Source organism: Cinclus cinclus, chromosome 19 (assembly GCF_963662255.1).
Source record: "Cinclus cinclus chromosome 19, bCinCin1.1, whole genome shotgun sequence".
Classification (NCBI taxonomy): domain Eukaryota; kingdom Metazoa; phylum Chordata; class Aves; order Passeriformes; family Cinclidae; genus Cinclus; species Cinclus cinclus.
Window position 1 is genome coordinate 1,702,238 of NC_085064.1, and position 18,950 is coordinate 1,721,187.

At 42.9% G+C, this 18,950-nt stretch overlaps 2 protein-coding genes across 2 annotated transcripts in view; both read right to left on the bottom strand.

Moving 5' to 3' along the window:
* The window catches only part of RABGAP1 (RAB GTPase activating protein 1), a 62,661-nt gene that overhangs the window by 12,923 nt on the left and 30,788 nt on the right, over positions 1-18,950 (bottom strand). Inside the window, exons 14-17 of the mRNA XM_062505384.1 lie at positions 4,246-4,359; positions 3,457-3,531; positions 1,179-1,304; positions 325-468 (exon numbers count right to left, since the gene is read on the bottom strand). Coding sequence (XP_062361368.1) covers positions 325-468; positions 1,179-1,304; positions 3,457-3,531; positions 4,246-4,359 — 459 coding nt within the window. The remainder of the gene's footprint in view (positions 1-324; positions 469-1,178; positions 1,305-3,456; positions 3,532-4,245; positions 4,360-18,950) is intronic.
* On the bottom strand, positions 17,480-18,562 carry GPR21 (G protein-coupled receptor 21). Its single transcript, XM_062505710.1, has one exon. The coding sequence runs from the start codon at positions 18,560-18,562 to the stop codon at positions 17,516-17,518; it is 1,047 nt and encodes a 348-aa protein (XP_062361694.1). The 3' UTR covers positions 17,480-17,515.

Here is an 18,950-nt window from a genome sequence, read left to right on the forward strand (position 1 = left end):
AAAAGTCATCATTGTGTATAACGTGACTTCAGAAGAGAGGAACCCACATATTTGTAAATCAGTTCTTCTCACACTGTACAGTCCTCTCACAGATTCACCAGTGCCATAGGGAATAGGAGATTATCATCTTTTATACACCTATTGATTCTTAATTTGTTTTTTTAACATGCTAAGAATCTTTATCATTGCAGAAATGTAGCACTTCTACATAAAAATATCACACGCCTTGCTCTGAGAGAACAGATAGTAACAAGGACATGAACCAAGATAGTGACAAACTGTCAAAAGCTGGGAGCTGTGCAAGTCTCCAATTATAACACATACCTCACATAGGAGTAAGTCAATAATATGGAAGACCATGTAGAGAGGGAATTTTGCAGTGAACAGGGTGAGGAACCACTGGGAAGCATACATGTGTGCTTCAAGGCTGATGTCCAGAAAGTGGTTGTACAGATCAGGAATGTATTCCTAAGAGTAAAACAAACAGAAGCACTGAAAGTTAATTTAGGGCGTTTTGGAACTGTAGCTGAACCCCCAAACTACAGAAGGGAGTTGGGTACAGTGACCATCAGTGCAGGGTCCTGCATCTACCAGGTGTGACAGGAACGGGCCTGGGGGCCTCCTAAGGATGCCAAAGGCTTGTGCTGGGGTGGATGCCCAGCAGGACCCTGGGATTTGCCCCAGCAGGGCCCAGCAGTGGCTGTGCTGACACCAGAGCCACAGCAGAGCCACTGCAGCTGTCAGGCACATCTGCCTGCAGCAGCACCACACTGCCCCCAAGACCTCTGCCAGAACACGGGGGAGAGCCCTCGCTCTCCACCCTTCCTCAGAGCTTACCAACACCACTCACCTTCCTCAGAGCTTACCAACACCACTCACCTTCCTCAGAGCTTACCAACACCACTCACCTTCCTCACAGCTTACCAACACCACTCACCTTCCTCAGAGCTTACCAACACCACTCACCTTCCTCAGAGCTTACCAACACCACTCATCTTCCTCAGAGCTTACCAACACCACTCACCTTCCTCAGAGCTTACCAACACCACTCACCTTCCTCACAGCTTACCAACACCACTCACCTTCCTCAGAGCTTACCAACACCATTCACCCCATGAGAAACAGCCAGAGCTGAACTGAGGCTCAGGTCCATTCACCCTTCCTGTGTGAGCCCACACCTGCATGAGGCGCTCCAGCTGATAGAACTTGCAGTGCAAATCTTCAAAGTTCTGTTTGAAAAGTTCCCTGAGTCCATAATCAAACATGATTTTGACCAGAACACTGAAAGCTTGCTCCTCGGGCATCTGTGAGACAGGAAGGTGGATTTAGCATCGAGCATTAAAACCTTTCACATCAGGTCAATCTGTCTGAACCCCCCTTCTTCTGACTGAAACTGCCACTACTTTTAAATCCAGTTTAAATGTAAACAAGAGTATTATCACACAAAATGAGGTTTAGTGTTGCAAATGGCATTTTAGTGGAATAAACCACTTCTCAATCACTCAACTAAAAATAAATCTCCAGACATGAAGACCAAAGCAGTTTCCTTGTGTCTTTGTTTCAGAACTCATCAGAAAGTGAATCTTACAGATGTTGACCAGCCTAACCCTTTGCCACACATGTAAAATGAGGCAGAAGCAGTATTACTAGAGGATGTTAAACAGGATCTTTCTCTTATTCCTTACGATGTATTTCCCTTTCCCAATGACATTATTACATATGATGTTTATTTATTAGATGACAAGAATAAGAGAGACCAGTAGCTGCTAACAGAAGTGCCATACCTCACAACTCAGCACTGCTTTGGGAAGGTTCAATGTCCCTTTCCTGCCAAAAACTGAAGAAAAACTCAAAGCTCATCAGTGTTTTGACATTTTCCCTGCCCTTAAAATTCAGTTTTAATATTTCTGTAGAAAAGTCTGATTTCAGGTCAATTGCTGGTTTCTATAAAGGACAGAACATCCATCTCAAGTATTCTATTATTAATCTGCAGATGGAGTTTATTAAAACAGAAAACTTTGCTGAAACATTCCAAACCGGTAGTGACGGACTCGCAAAAACTTAATTTCCTTTTCTGCAACATTTGTTGTTATTATTTATTTTCCCGAGCAGCCACACTCCAAAGGCTGACTTCAAAGAGAATCAAATAAAAAGAAACTTATTTGAAATTTAGTTTTTCTTTAAATGCATACATTATTCCCAGAAGCCACAGTATTGTTAAAGAGAGAACTCTGGAACAACACATGGCTCAGTCATGAGAGTGAATCTCTCTAAGGCAAGGGACCCTGACAATGAAAATCCACAAGCAAGCACATCTGTTTCAGTAAAAGCTGTTCTCATAGCAGGAAGCATTGCCCTTCTCTATCTGATTCAGTGAGGAAATAAAGAATTAATTGCTCATCTAGGAAATATTTCAGATTACAGTTACAAAGAACTAAATGGTTGTTATCATCAATCACTTGACTTTTGTTTCACAAGAATGGAGTTTACAATCTCGTCTGTATCCTCCCCTGACTTTACAACAGTATGGAAAATCCTCCCCTGAAGGCCAGACTTCCTCTTCCACCAAAAACTGCAGAGAACTCTTCATGCTCAGCCCTCTATGGCAGCAACAGCTGGGGAAAAGAAACCTCAAAGCACTGCTGGGCTCAGGAACACTGCAGGTCCAACTACCCTTGCAATAGAAACACTGACAAAAAGCAAACGTGACTTTGAAACAGAGCAGTCTATAAATACACAAATACAGATTGCTAATGATCTTGTATTTCCCAAGCCTGAGTGAATCTAAAACTTCTGCTCCTGACAACCACGAATCTCTCTCTAGCTCCTGAACACACTAGTGATTAAAGGATATCACACTGATGAGATCACTTCTATCAACAGCAATTAAGTTTAAAAAAGCATTATACAGTTTCTTTTAAAAACATGAAGGTATTATTGTATCCTTCCCTAACCTCTCAAACCAAGAAGCACAAAGACCTACAGGACAACAGCCCCCAGGCAGCACAGCCTGCACTGAGACCTAATGAACTGACATCCCTTCAATGTCCTAAATACTGCTCTGTGTATACAGGACATGGCAAACACCATCTGTATTTCCAACTGATTCCAACAGAAACATCTTATAAAAAGCTTACATCTGACCTTGAAACCCTGTAACAAAAACATTTACAGTGTTGTCTTATACAAATTCCATGCCTACTACTGCTCATGAGTGCAAGCCTGAATGGAAGGGGTCCTAGTACATTAACACAAGGGCATGACTGCTGAGTCCTTACAAACACCACAGCAAGTTTTAAGCAAAGTACTCTTCCCTGTCTAAAATCACTTTATTACTGACCACCATATAAGTGGAAATGTGCCCTGCAACACTATTAGCTCAGAAGTCTGTTCTAGACAAGTGGAACAATATTTATTGTTAGGTCTAACCCAAGTGAGGGTAAAAGTACCACTTACATGTAACAGCAGCACAGCAGCAAGGAATGACTGGCCTTGGCAGTAGCCAATCTCTTCATCATACACAGAGTAGGCCTAAAACAGGAATCAAGACTTTACTGGTACCTGTCTTCAGCTAACAAACACAAATAAAACAGAACACTGCATTGAACACAGCTCCATACAATTCCCATGGACAGAGTGCAGCCACTGTCATTCTAACAAAGGGAAAATCTGCATGGCAGCCAAACTGGGATACACAGAAGCAGTGCCTGCTTCCAGTTGCTGCAGCCTATTAAACCACTTATCTCAGTGCTTTTATCTCTAAATAGGTCCCACAGGGATGTTATGAAGAGGGAGAAACTCTAGGAATTCAAAAGAAAGTGCTGGAAGCTTAAACCATTCCAGCTGAGATACCTGAATACACTGAGCTGTCCATTTTTGCTTATTTCTTCCTTCTAATAATCAGCTTCAGTGCATGCCTATGGCTTTATAACCTTTATGGAGGTACACAGTCATCTCCAGTTACAGAATTTGGCCAGCTTGACCCAGGCTGACAGGTCAGGAATGATGTGAAGTCTTTGCACCAAACACTTCAGTGCAGAGGAATCCGGAAGGGCTTTAGGCCTCCTGTGTGTATAACCAGAAGCACCCCAAAGCTACAATGGAGAACAGCCTGAGCCTGGTGCCAGAGGCTGTGTCCATGACAGACAATGCTAACACATCCTCCTTCTTCTCAGCCAGCACTCACACTGCTGCTGATGTTGAATACAAGTTACTAAAACCAGCCCAGAAGAATCTGAAGAATACCTTGCATATTTTGTACAGGGAGTCCTGGCCATCTCCCCCAGTATCTTTAAAATAATCATGAGCAGGGAACGTTCGATTGATGTCTCGGGTGATGGCACTGTCCTGTGGAGACTCCTACCAGAAAAAGAAAATCAAATGCAAATTAAAACACATCAAAAGAATATAAATTACAATATGCTAGGATTGAGACTTGGGAGATCAGCACTGGGTTCTGTGCACTGTTGTAAATTTAACAAAACCCAGTGTACCCCAGAAGAGTTGGCAGCTGCAGATTACAGCTGGGATAGATTTGGGTACCTCAGCACATCTGGGGAAGTCAGAGAGAGGCAGAAGGAGCTCACACACACACACACACACACACACACACACACAGACTCCATTTGTGTTCCAGGCCAGGGCAGTGCAGATGCAGCCACCCCTTAGAATTCCTGAATGCCAGCACTGCCCAGGCACACTCCTGGTATCTCACAACTGCAGGAGTCCCAGGCAGCTGGAAGCAGCAGCTGTCCAAAATGCTGTCCCTGAGGTTCAGCTTGAGGAACCACTCCTCATCCCCTCCTCAGAACTCAATTAGAGAAAATAGATACAGGAAAACATGAGGGAATGCAGGGACAGGTCCTGTATGAGCTGGGATTTCAGCACGAGGAAGATGGAATTTTGTTCTCTACACCACTCTGACACCATCAGCTTCAGATGCCCTGGACATTTGAAAAGCTGAACAGTAAAAAAAAGAAGGGGTTTAATCTACCCAAATACCCCAAGTTTCTCCTAGGCAAATGGAAAAAGGCTAGAAGTAAAAGATGGTAAAAAAGTACACGATGTAATCAGTGCAAGGAACATTCAATACAGCTTGTAGTTCTTTTTCCTAAGAAAATGATTTTTCAAACAACAACAACAACAAAATTACCACTGTGTGCTTCATTTTCTCTTCTGATTTTAATCCAAGGTTAATGCTCCTCTCTGGGGCTTAACACAGACATTTCATTAGGAAAGCATTACGCTGCTATTAGAACCACAACCAGATTGTTTTGGAAATTATATCAAAAGTACTGTTCAGCATTCCAATTTGATAATAATTAACATGGTAAAGAGGTCTGTCTCATTATAAGGAAATCAGAAACAAACAAAATCAAATGCTTAATAAATTTCATATAAATAAACACCTTTTTAAAGACAATTATGCTAATGGATGGCTGTCAACTTCAGCTCATTTTGCAAGCAGGGAAAGACAAAGCTCAGAAACAATTCTGCAAACTTTAAACAGGTGAATACAGACTTAGTGACAACTTTTAGTTTCTTACAAATTTGCAAGACTGAATTCCAGTGAAGTACTCCCAGAAGCACAGGTTCTGGCCACTGCCAGCAGCATCTGTGGTACCACTTGAGTGAGTGCCTTTCCTGAGAGTCACCTGTGTTCTGCTGCAATGGCAAAATAATCTCAAATCCACTTGCCTTTTAATCCACTTATTAAACAGCAGAGACCAAAGCATCTGGTTGGAAACTCTTAAGGGAGGATTCTCAAACAAATCACTCATTATGGCTAAAGAGAACTAATTAGTGGCCTCTCTGGCTGTGCGTGACTTGCTCAGCTCTTGACTCCCATGTCTCAGTACAATTCCTCAAGCAATCCAACATGAGTTCCTGCAGCTGAAACACAGCTTGAGGAGAGAAAAATCAACGGAAATGATAAGGTTTAAAAAATGTTTTTCAAACCATGGCTTTGAAATCTCCCCATTAGTACAAACTGCTGCAATCCAAGCATTGTGTAACCTTTTCTTTACTCCTATTTTTATACCTTGCTGTGAGAATTGGCTCAATGGGCAATTTCTCATGCTTTCAGGGGACTGGGAACTGAAGGAAACCCTTCTGAACCCACACCCTTCACAAACTGGGATTGAAAAATAGAAAGCTAAGAATGACAGGAAGAAAAAGAAAGTAATAAAGAAAGCAGAGTGGAATCCAGCCATGAGAACTGAGGCAAATGTAGGGAAGATTAAAATTCTCATAACAGTTTGCTGCTTTGAAGGAAAGCAGGAAAACGTAGATGCTCAGACTCAATATGCCCTTCCTCCCTCTCTTTAATGCACTTTAAAATATTAGGGGAGTTATATCAAAACCTTCCTCTCCAGTTGATTTGAACAGAAACTACAAGAGCAGTTATGGAAAGCAGGATGCAGCCCAGCTGGGAAAAGCTCATTTATTCTGTCAGGCTGCATATAAAAGCATATTGAGTCCCACCTCCTAAACCTGACACATTTAAAAAATATTTTCCATATATGATCTTGCAGGGAGCATCCTAGGATCTGCAAACCATGTCATGCAGTTACAGCCTTGATCAATATATTCAGACTGAGACTGTTACTTTAGAAGCTTTTTCTGTAGCTTAAGGCACAATCAAAGACATGGAAGAGCTGGAGTTCCCTCTTCCTGGGACTGATCTACTTGCAGTTTTCAGCAGCTCAGGTTTATTCCTCCTAATCCCCCTACATAAACCCAAGAGGATGAAGAAGCTGCAGCAAAGAATTGCTAAAGGACATGATTTGTGATGAAAAAATGAAATAAGAAACCTCCAGAGAACAGAGGAGGCTGCCTGCTGGAAATGGCTCATCACCCAAAGATCAGCTCCTGTCCCACCAGGCTCCTGCAGAAAATCCCCCGGGGGTACAAAACAAACCCGGACCTGGACACAGGCTGACTTCAGAACCACCACAAAAATGGAGAAATGCAAGGGGACCAAACTTGAGGCTCCTCCTGCCCCAACCCCCAGAATGATTCCAACTGTGGAATTTTGCTCCCTGGTGAGTTATCTGACACACCCACCACCAACCCAAACCGTGCCTGACTCTCACTCTTGCCACAGTGGATCATTCCCACGTTCCAGTTATTCCTTAGGAAGCTCCCTGACTGCAAGAATTCTGCCACACGGTCAGAGATTACTGTGGGAAGGGCCTGGAGTCTCAGCCCACACTGGAATTTTCCTTGCTTTGCCAGGGTGGGACCAGCACATGGTGTGTTGTTGCAAGACATGGACAAGCCACCCTGGAGTGCACCAAGCCAGGGACAGATTCCAGCAGATCCACCATGCAGAGAGAGCCAAAATTCTGTGCAGCTTTCATGGGCAGCAGCAGGGGTAGTATTACCTGATGGGGTAAGTTATTTTGAGCAGATCTGTACATTTTAAGTACATTCAAATACATTAAATGGTCTTTTGACAGCTATTTTCAGTGTTAGCAGTGTTATCCTGTGCCACCAGGTCTATTTTGCAGGCTGATGGCATTCCTATAATTACTTTTATTAAACAATATTTATATTAATTTTTACACAGAGCGCACTTCCTGCATTTGTCTTTGCCCAAACCACTGGAGAAGATTTGGGTAGGAGGAATTACACCTGCTCCTGAGACCTCAAGGAAGTGACACAAACCACACTTTTAGGGTAATGTACTTGTTAACTTCCCACAAGGAGTGCTACCTGCAGGATGTGTTACCTGGAGTCAGCACTTGCCCAGAACATCCACAGATAAGGAGTATTTGTGGAAAAAACCTGAATAATTTAGACAAATTTGGACTAGTTAGACACTGCAATTGGATACAATAGTGCATTGATACAGCATAGTTTCAGGCCAAATATGGCAATATAGTGCAATTCTAAAAATAAAAGTGAATCCCTTGTGATATCCAGCCCTTTCGCTCTGTTCGTTTCCTTTTAGGGCTCAAGTTTCCCACAGGAAAATTAAAGTGAGGAGTTTGCCTACAGTGCCCTGCAGCATGTATGGATAAAGTATAAACACCAACCAGGCTGGAAGGTTCTCCTGGCCCTGCACTCACTACAAGACTGTTTAGAACAATCAAGATAAGGGAAAAAGCCCCACGCAGTGCCAAGGAACACACCTTTAGCAGCACAGTAACAGAACAGTCACCTGAGACAGGCCGTGAAAACAGGTGATGTATCATTTATTTCTTAAATGTATTTATGATCCATTCAGACCTTTCAAATAAAGTGTACAAGTGCATTTCAGAATAAAAAACTACACTCTTCACACAGCTCTGTAGAACACTACATTTCATCAAGAAACTTGAAGCAAAAACTTCCTATTAAACCACCCATGCATCCTTTGGCTACAATAATATCACTGATCAACAAGTACTGCTAGTCATTTCTGAGTTTCCCTTTAAAGAAAAGGAGCATCCTAAAATATGCCACCCCTTCCAGAGACCTCTCTTGAAAGAGAGAATACTAAATAAATTAGCTAGGCTTTTAGGCAAAACAGTAAGGCTACTTAGTACTGTTGATGCATGATCCATATATTTGGAGAACAGGCAATCCCAGGCTATGTGAAATGCGTCAACAGCCCTTGAAATTTTAGTAGTATCAAGATTACATCAATCCAGAACAAATGGCAGACAAAAATGTAACCAGTGGAACAATCACTGAAAAATGTGCAGTTTCTCATAGGATGGGAAGTGCTGATAACAGATTCAGGAAAGTGTTTATAAAATCCGCTAAGAACCACATTGACATTCTTAAAATTACATATTGTACAAAGCCCTAAACTCTGTGACTGCACAACCACTGCCCTGTTAAACTGCTTGTTTGGGGATACATATACAAACATGTAAAATACACAGACAGTCATTTGAAAGCAATCAATTTAACATGGCAGTGACTGTACAACTGCACAGCACGCAGATATATATATATATATATACATATATATGTATGTACATCTACAGCAAAAAGGAAACAAGCCAAGAGATGTATGACACAGCTGGGGTACACACCATCTCAAAAGGGAATAATACATTTCTTGGAGTTTTAATAGCTCATAGCAAAATTACCTCTTGGAAATAATTATGCAAAGATTTAGAATCAGATATTTACATGCTTCCGATTTATCTAGTTCCATTTAATAATTAAAAATATGCAAGTATTATTTTAACTCAATAACATTTGTATTTTTGGCTCAACTGTAGTTTTTCTTATTATTAGTCTTAGTTGAAAAATCAGCTACAGAAATGTCTATTAAAACCATGGGGTGGAAAAAACCCTCTGCCCTGCATTTTAACAACAGTTCTGAGTTGGCACAGAACAAGACAGTTCTGGAGCCCCAACATCAACTCCTCCTCAGCTGTCTTGTGCACAAGAACACCCTTCCCTTGTTTGAGCCAGAGCAGACCCAGCAGAGCCAAGGACCATTGAGGAGCCCACCCAGACAGTCCCCACTGTGTCAGAACTAAACCAGAATTAGTCTTGAGGGTCAGACTGCCTCTAATTCACCTGTTTGCTTTTCTAACCTGCTTTGGTGGAAGTTTCTCCATAGTTCTTCCTAGCAGGGGTTCCACACTCACAGCTCTTTCTCATCTTTTAATACAAAACAATTTCCAGCATTAAAAGGTGCACAAAGTTCTTACAAACACACACATACACATTCTCACCTGTGATTTCATCTACACTTGGCCTTTTCACTGACATTCAGGAAAAAACTATCAGTTAGAATACTACTTTGTGTAAGGAACTTCATTGTCTCCCAAACAAAACTCCTTCTAACAACCTCTGACAATGTCAGATCTCCACAGAACACACCAGAATAATCCTACTGGTGGCTTCTGCTGTACCAAAAAGGCGTAAAAGGTGCAAGGAGACAGGGGGGACACAAGGAAAAATGAGCATCAGAGCCATGGAGTGGTGTGGTTTGGAATGGAACGTAAAGATCATCCAGTTCCACCCCCTGCCATAGGCAGGGACGCCTTCCACTCTCCCAGGTTGCTCCAAGCCCTGTCCAGCCTGGCCCTGGGCACTTCCAGGGATCCAGGGGCAGCCACAGCCTCTCAAAACAGAGAGGTTTTAATTTAAAGTAAGATCACTCCACTGTATTTCATTCAGCAAAGCAACCTAAAAGCACATGCACGCACAGCCTCCCATGCTCGTGGTTTAATTGTAAACAGCATGTGAAGAAAACAATTAAAAAAGGTACGAATACAATTCTGAAATCCCTGAAGAAAAGACATACCCACGAGTATTAAGAACAGTAAAAAAGCTCATCATTAGCAATTGCAAACGTGTTTCCATCCTGTTGCATTCATTAGAGGAATACAAAATTGAATCTAGTGTTTACATGCTAGAATTACAATAGAAACTAGATTTCAAAGATTACATATGGAGAGAAATGTATCAGCATAGGAACCTGCAAAAGACTGTGCTGTACAGCATTTCTAAAGACATGAGTCTGTCAAGACAATACAACGATTGCAAATCCTTTCAGGCAGTTCAAAAGTGTGGCTGGAGGTAATGCTGCTTTCTGTTCTCTGAAAGGATTAACTGCACCAGTATTTTTAGTAGGTTTTAATGACAATTTAACCTCAAGAAATACGTAACCCCTCAAAAACCGAGGTGATCAGAAACAGACAGGTACCTTACAGCCCTCAGGTTTTATTTCTTTGTACACTAAACATCAATTCATTCGACAGCATTTACAGAAAACGTTTAAAAAAATGTATTTATGAAATACTTTTAATACTCAGTAATGCTAATATTTAAAAATACTTCACAGTGTGGTACTAATGTAACTTCATAAAACAAGCAACTTGAGTTTGCTAAAGCTCAAAGCCTTACATTATATTAAAATAGTCCAAAGATCCCACACACACACACACAGAATCACTAGCACTATAAATATACCTAAGCCACTTTAGTGCAAAGTCTGGTTTTGCTTCCCCTGACAAATCCCTCTATATTCCTGCCAGCATATTAAAACGTCATCCTTTACTAATCTAATTATTGATTTTCAAGGATTCATTTACAGTTGAAATCCCAGAAGAACTTTTTTCAATTTACCATAAAAGTAATGACTTGGTTTATTAAGCATTTGATTGCTTGGTTCACGTGGTCTGTGTAACACTGAGAACAACTCTCATATGCACAGCAAGATTTGAGTTCATCTCTATGAGGAGCCACTCAAATTTATCTCACCTTTTAATGGAAGGATGACCATCAGAAAGAAGCCAAAGCTTTGAATTACAAAATTGCTATCCTCATCCTACAAATTCCTAAGTAGAAGTCAGAACAGAAAGTCTGGACTGCCTGCTCTGTTCCAACCCTGCTGTGCTGCACATCAGGCCTCATGCACAGGCAGGTGGAGCCTTCCCCAATCCTTCCTTCCAAACATGGGTGTCTCTCTAAACCCCTGCTCCAAACATTATCTAATGCAATGTGCATCCACTCAGCACTTCTTAAAACTTCTCAGCCAATAAAGCTACTGGCTACCAACCCAGCAACAGGTCTGTCCCACAGGGACCTGGTGCCTCCTGGGCTCCCCTGGAGCACAGCCTGCACCTCCTGTGATCAGCTCAGGGATTGCAACACTCCCCCAAAACAGCTTCGGGACAAAACAAAGATGACTTCAACAACTTTTGTTTCTCAGCTGAAACAACCACAAGATCACCAGCGTGAGGATCAGTACTGACTGCACAGATTGCTGAAGGACATCTGAGATATAAAGAAACAACCTGGACCAGGACACAAGAACATCACCTCTGTATATGTTTCAGTAACTGCTAAAGCTCAGGAGATGCAAATGGGATATGGGTGAGACAAGCACCTCCATCTGCAGCCACACTGAGAGCAGACAGACTGGGGCTTGTTCTCTACTCTGCAATGGGCTAAGAACTGACAGATGACAGAGTTCAATATTGTGTGGAGAACCATCAGCAAAGCTGCCTCTATAAACAAACATTTCACCTGTCTAGAAAACTATGTTACAGGACAAAAATCAGAAAAGCTGACCAAACAAAGTATATCCCACCAGATGAACTCCCTGTGGCTGGAACACCTCAGACAGAGAGCAGTGACACAGACTGACATCACCTGAACTCAAATGAGGGGCTGATCATCACCCCAGATCTGCAGGTAATCCCTCTGGGGTGGGTGTGGGGACCCCAGGCTCAGAGCAGCTGCCTCCAAGGAGCAGCAAAGCAAAAGCAAGAAGGTTAAACTCCATATTTAAAAGAAGTGTGCACTGTAAAGACAATGACCCACATTAAATACTCCATTGTTTTGACCAACCTCCAGCAGGTTTCCTCTCTTTGTTTCCATCAATCACAACTTTCAGTTTCTTTCTCTAAACACAACTGCACCTGGTCCTACACTCACTAAATTTTAATTTTGAAGACTATCCCCTTCCAAAAACGTAACTTCAGTATTAAATGCCTTTGCTTATGTGCAGAAACACCTTTCGAAGCAGTACCTCTGCAAAGCACAGGCAATAATGGAAATACAGCTGAAGTAAGACATTGGCCTAGAAGCCAGAACACACTTCTCTGTAGTGAAAATAAAACATTCTCCCACCATCCCAAAAGAGGGGCTGTTTCCTTTGATGGAGACAGTCTGCAAAACCTGAGCAGCTGCAGCCTCCCCAGGTCTGGCCTGAACACAGCCCCATACACACAACAGCATTCACTGTATAGGGAATATTAAAGATGACATTCGGATAAACTTAGATTAAAATCTGAGTTTATCTTGAATGACACCACAGGAAGGATGTGTTGTATTCTGCAAAGTCATGGAAGGGAAGAAGAAACATTTCTAAACCAAACAGTAAAATAAGGGCCAAGTCAGGAAAAAGTTTCAGCAGGTGCTTCAAAAACTCAGAACCAAACATGTGCTAAAACAACAATAAAAAAGCCTTCCAAAACCTCCACCTCCTCTTATTAAGTTACCTAAAACAGATTAATTGGAAAAATTTTAGAAGGGTCTTTTGTTTGTGAAGTCTGAAGACAGATTCCTGTGCTCACATACTGGTTCCTAAGAAATATTTTTTAAAGCACCAACCTGACTTAGAAGTTCTGTCAACTTCAAACCCTGATGTGAAGTAAGATCAGACTGAAATATTTCAGACTTCCTGACTCATGGAGTTACTGCCTTGATCATCACAGCACTTGGGAACACCACAATAAATAGCAAAAAATTTGCATATTGAATTTGCACACTGACTGTTTCCATCTCGTATCGCACCCAGGCCTTGGAAGTGTCTTTTTTCAGAACAGACAAACTGAAATTTAGGGTTCTCAAACATAAAGCCTTTATATGAGTGGGGGGAACAATGCCATTGGAAATTCTCTGTCTCTTTAAATTCTCTGTGCCCTGGTACTTTGTACCCCTTTCTTCCTGTCAAAGACTTGTGACAAATATCCAAAACTGCCCCTTGGTGCTCTGACACTGAGCCATGTCACAATTCCAAGTAGCAGAAACATATTTCTGAGTGATAAGCTTAAAAACAAGTACAAACTCCCCAACAACAAATAAAGACTGCAGAAACTGGTAACATTAAACAAAACAAAAAATTAACGGTAGATAATACCAAAACTTTTGTTTGACACAAAAGACTTCTGCTGAGTTTAAAAATACTGTCTTTTGATTGAGATCATTAGAAAAGTAGTATTTCACAGCTGTTTTCCCAGTATATTGGGAAAATGACAATATAATCACAACCTAAACTTCCAGTAATCTTAAAAAAAAAAAAGGACTTTTACATGAAGCAAATTACCATCTTACGAGAAGCTGAGTATAGAAATCCTTCCCATGGCACTGAAAAAAGCCACTGAATTGCATCTTGCAAATTGAACCTTCCAGCAGCTTAATTTGAAAGTGAGGCAGATAACTCTAATAAAAAATAAATTTATAGTCTGAGATGGAACTTCAAAATTAGTTCATTTAATCATATCACAACTCCATTTTTATGAAGATGCAATTTGATTTCTGTCCTCTCCTCAGCATGGCATTTATCTGTGCAATGCTCTCACCTCTGATTTCCAAAGCACCCAAACAAAAACAGAGCCAAAAGTGGTTTCATTTCACACGTGCAGGATGTAAATGACCCAGCTGCAAAGTTTGCTGCCTGACCATTCCTAGCATGGATCGTGATGGGAAGGACCCCTGTGCCTATGCTGGGTGCATGACAAAAGGTGTTCAATGCACTGCTGAGAAACAAAGTCATGTGTGTATAAATTCTTCTTCCCACCATTGGCACAGTGAACAGAATTTACCTCCTGCAATTTCACTGAAAACAACAAATTCAAATGTTATAAATATTTAAAACATCTAAACACGTACTACATCAACATTAAATTAAGAGCAAAACAATGTAATTCAAATTTTAAAAGTATCAATAAATTAACACAGAGACAAAAAGAGAAATATTTGCCACTAAAACTAAGCTACTGACTGAAAGTGTCTGTATACTTTACAAGTGGATGAAACTTGAACGCATCAACTGGCTGCAACTCCTCTCCATCCTAATCTCTTGGAGACTTCCAGATTCTGATCTTCACCTCTCAGAAAAAACGTCTGAGCTGAGGAAGACTTGGAGATGTGTAAGGCAACTGAAAACAGCCTGGCTGTCAGGAATGTTAGAACTGAACCTTTGCTGCAAGAATGCACCTGCATCTGGATCAGCCACCACGCTCCAAGTGCAATTCCAGGTTCAGGGCTGAAGGAGCAACTGCTTCAGCTCCAGTTAAATCTCTATGCCACGATTTAGACCCCTTACCAGTTTCAAAACCTTTCAAAATTCTCAAAAACTAGCACACAAAGCTCCCATTTAAACCCTCTATTTAGCCATAAAAAACCCCAGAAGCAACAACCTTTGCTTTCCAGCTTCCACTTAAACATGAAACTGCCATTTATAGGTTTTCAGGCCCCAGCAGATTCTTCTCTTCTATGAAGTTTAATCAAATGCTATTTCAATGATACACTGCATCATTTCAAAGACTTGGAAATGTTAGATAAGGTGAAGATTCAGAGAAAGGCTACGGGCAGTTTACCTGAGAGGCTGTTCCAAAAATACCACACACACACACACTTTGATATTAGTGACTAAAGCCCTTGAATTGTTCCCCAAAGCCCACCTTTGCCATCATACCCACAGAGCGCCCGAGACAATCAGCCACGATGTGCTGCCAGCTGATTATCCCACTTCTTGTGCAAGTGAGTCACCCCAGCCCCGTGCTCCCCCCACGGCTGGCTGTGGATAACCAAAATTCCTCCTGCGAGGGCTCTGCACGGATCCAGCACCAGCCCCTCTCTGCTCTTTACTACAAAGGGAACAAGAAATAGTGGCGTGAAGGCAGCAGGGGCTGGACAACCTGTGCTCTTAAAATTTCAGATGAAATGAAGAGGATGTTTATCTTGAGGGGTTTGGACTGACTAGGGATGAAATATGCTGGAAGCTGATCAAGATGCCACTTAAATGCTTAAATAGCCCAGGGCCCTCCAACAGGAGGAGGCAGCAGGAGCAGGGGGTTCTGCCCCATCCTTCCCTGAACAGGTACACACACATCCAGGAGAGGAACTCAAGTGCACCAGCACCGAGTGCTGACAAATACATGCCATGCCAGGAATGCTTCACCCTGCTGCTCTCTCTCCTTCCCCGTTTCCTCACTGGCAGCCCCTTGAGACTGTACTGGAGCAAATGTGGATGGGCAGCAGGGCTGGGCTGTAGCAATCGTGGCATGTGATGGGGCAGAGACAAGCTGGTATCCTCCAGGGCAAGGCATAGAGAGGAGAGGCCAGGGCTCACAGCACAGCAGAGGGTGGGGGAGCTTGCAGGAGGGAGAGTATTAAAAATATGATCTTGATCTAGAACAACATAGACTTGAAACCATTTAACGAAAACAGAGCCTTCCCTTTGGCCAAGAGAATTACCCCAATTCTAAAAATACCACATTATTTTTCCCTATCCTTTTTTCATTCCCATTGTGACTAAGAGCACACCAGCTGTACCAGAGGAGCTCAGGGAATTCCCCACTCAGCAGCCCAAGGCAGTGATGGGAAGCACAAGGAAGGGCACAGAGGGCATCATGATGGTCGGGGGCACAACCTGCTCTCAGAGCACAAGAGACAGAGGGACAGCCCTGCACCAGGGACAGGGTGACACTGCAATCCCCCACTACAGGAATACTTGGTTCACGTTCATTCCCAAAATGGCATCACTAACAAGACAAGGATATTCTTTAGGAAAAACTCAACAATTTGAGGACCATTCTGCCTTCTCAACAGCATGACAGTACCCAAACCATTTAATCTAGGCTAGCTTGAGCAAGCTGTGGTCAATGAGATTTGGTTCCTCAGATATTGCCTTTGTCTGACCAGTTAGGTATGCTTTTGCCAACAGGATTTAGCTCTTGCTATATTTGAACCATCTTTAATCCCATGAAGGCTAAAGAAAAATGTCTCTGATTTAGCTCTGTGCACTTATGAATAACTCAAATACTACAGTTAAATTTACAACATAGTTCCCTTAGCTGTTTAGAAGACAATTGTTTTCTTTCCTTTCCCCTTAAGTTCCAGTATGCAAAATATCAGAAGAATTTAGATTAAAAAAAAAAAAAGGACATGTTATTTATAAAGTTGTTCTTGAGAAAATTTCCACATACAAACCCGCAGCATTTCTCCACTGGTTTGAGAACAATTTTCACATATTGGCATAATCCTTGAGTGGCTGCCACAACTCTGGTATCATAAAGCAACACGTATTTTCTCTTAGCTTATCAAAACACATTTTATTTAACTGCTAAATTTAGTCTGATCCAAGTTTTTCTTCTTACTTCACAGCAAACAGGAAAACGCAGATGCTGCATTCTGATCCAAACATGCATCCTACCAGGGAAACAGGGCAGGGAAGCCAGATCAGCCCTAAGAGAATGACTGCCCAGACCACATGGCTGCACTCACGGCTCATTAACAGTTCACACTGAAACGTTCACATTGTTCACTCCTGTTCTACAAGTCCTGTCTAGGTAGCACTGAAAAACAAATTGTTTGGCCCCTTCTGTTCTGACGCTGGAACGTTATGTCAATATACTTTGGCATATATTTAAAAAATCCCTGTAATATACCATAGACTGTGACATTTCCACTTCAGATCTATCATTTACATGTGAAGCACGAATCTCCAAAGAGCCCAGTAAAGCTGTAAGAAAGGACTACATTTTGCCGAAGCTCTCAGACACCCACTCCATTCAGTCACACCAGCTGGAGAGGTAAGTGTCAAGATACAGCTTTATTCTTTAAAATGAATGTGGAGGTGAAACTCCACAGCCTCCTCCACTGCAACCACTTTTTAAAGTGAAACCACAACAATGTGCTCCTGATCCTTCTATGTCAGCAGCATTTCTCAGAAACCTTTTTGCAAATCTGGGTATCTTAAAATCATATCTAAGTTATTCTGCAATCTACCCAACTGTCCCTGCACTTCCCAGTCCAGCTGACAGGCGTCCTAGACATGACATCCATTGGAAGATCTTTTGCTCCTAGAGGTAGAGGAGTCCTTAGCTACCCTCTGTCTAGCACACGAGGCACAGATGGCCCCCGAGAGACGCTTCAGCCCCTTCTGAAAGACACTGTTGGAGAGACTGTAAATGACACAGTTGCAGAAACTGTTGCTGATGGCAAGCCAAGTGGTCAAGAAGGACGCGACACGGTTACTGTAGACATTGGAGCTCTCCAGCAGGAAATAGATGATGTAGGGCAGCCACAGGATGTAGAAGACGCTGGTGATGCGGAACAGGACCATGGCATAGCGCTTGTCCGGGCAGGGCTGCGCCTCCCCAGCCTCCCCGTCCTGCGAGCTGAAGCGCACCCGCCGCTCGTTGATCTCCTTGGTGTGCTGCTGGCAGATGCGGAAGATGTTGAAGTAGGTGAAGCAGACGATGAAAGCGGCCGGGGCGTAGAGCATCACCACAATGAAGAGGGTGAAATAGGGATCGGTGTTCCAGGAATTGGCACACCACTGGAACACATCCCCGTGATATCCAGGCTTTCCCCAGTGAAAGGAGGGTAAGAAGACCAGGCAGGAGTAGAGCCAAATGGTCAATATGCAGATTCGCAGCCTCCACGGGGTAACCAGCGTGTTGTAGGTCAGGGGCTTCGTGATGGCAATGTACCTGTCAATGCTGATGCAGGCCAGGGAGGCCATGGAGACGCTCTTCAGCACTGATACCACATAACCAAAGATTTGGCAAACCAAGGACTCACTTAAAACAATAGGATAGTGCAGCAGAGACAAAGAAGGCACCAGACAGCTCACACCCACCAGGAGGTCAGCATACGCCATAGTCTGGATGAAGTAGCTGGTGGTGTGGTGGTTCAGCAGAGGTGCACAGTGAAAGACAAATATCACAATAATGTTGCCCGAAATAATCAGCACCATGAGGAACACAATAATAACAACTTCCAGGAGGCAAAAATTGATGGTCTCCAAATAGCTAATGGCCAGGAGACAGAAGGGCCGGCCACTCTGGTTGCCAACCAAAGAGGAGTTCATCTTGAGCACTGCAGTGATCTCTACTTCATGCTCCTGCCTGCTGCCTGCAGCCACTCCAGGCAGCTGCTGTCATTGCGGCTGGTGCTGTGTGTGCAGCAATGTCAAAACCGGAGCTCCAGTCCCCAGGGCTGCTCCAGATGCTGCTGCTGTGCATTGTCTGCAGCACAATTCCTCTTTAAATCCGGCTCCCCGCCGCTGCCGGTGCACCGGGACCCAGCGGCAGGCATGTCAGCAACTTCCCCGGCGCACCGGAGAGAGCTGATACTGGTGCCCTCCTGGGTGGGCTGCCGCGCCGAGGGGGGATGAGGGGCTGGGGGAAGAGGGAGAGAAACCTCCACCGAGTCAGGACGAGAGTCCTCCCAAAGGCTGACAGAGAGAAGGGGAAAGT

Excerpts from the sequence above, each read along its gene's own strand:
- GPR21 (XM_062505710.1), bottom strand. The coding sequence starts at position 18,562 with ATGAACTCCTCTTTGGTTGGCAACCAGAGTGGCCGGCCCTTCTGTCTC.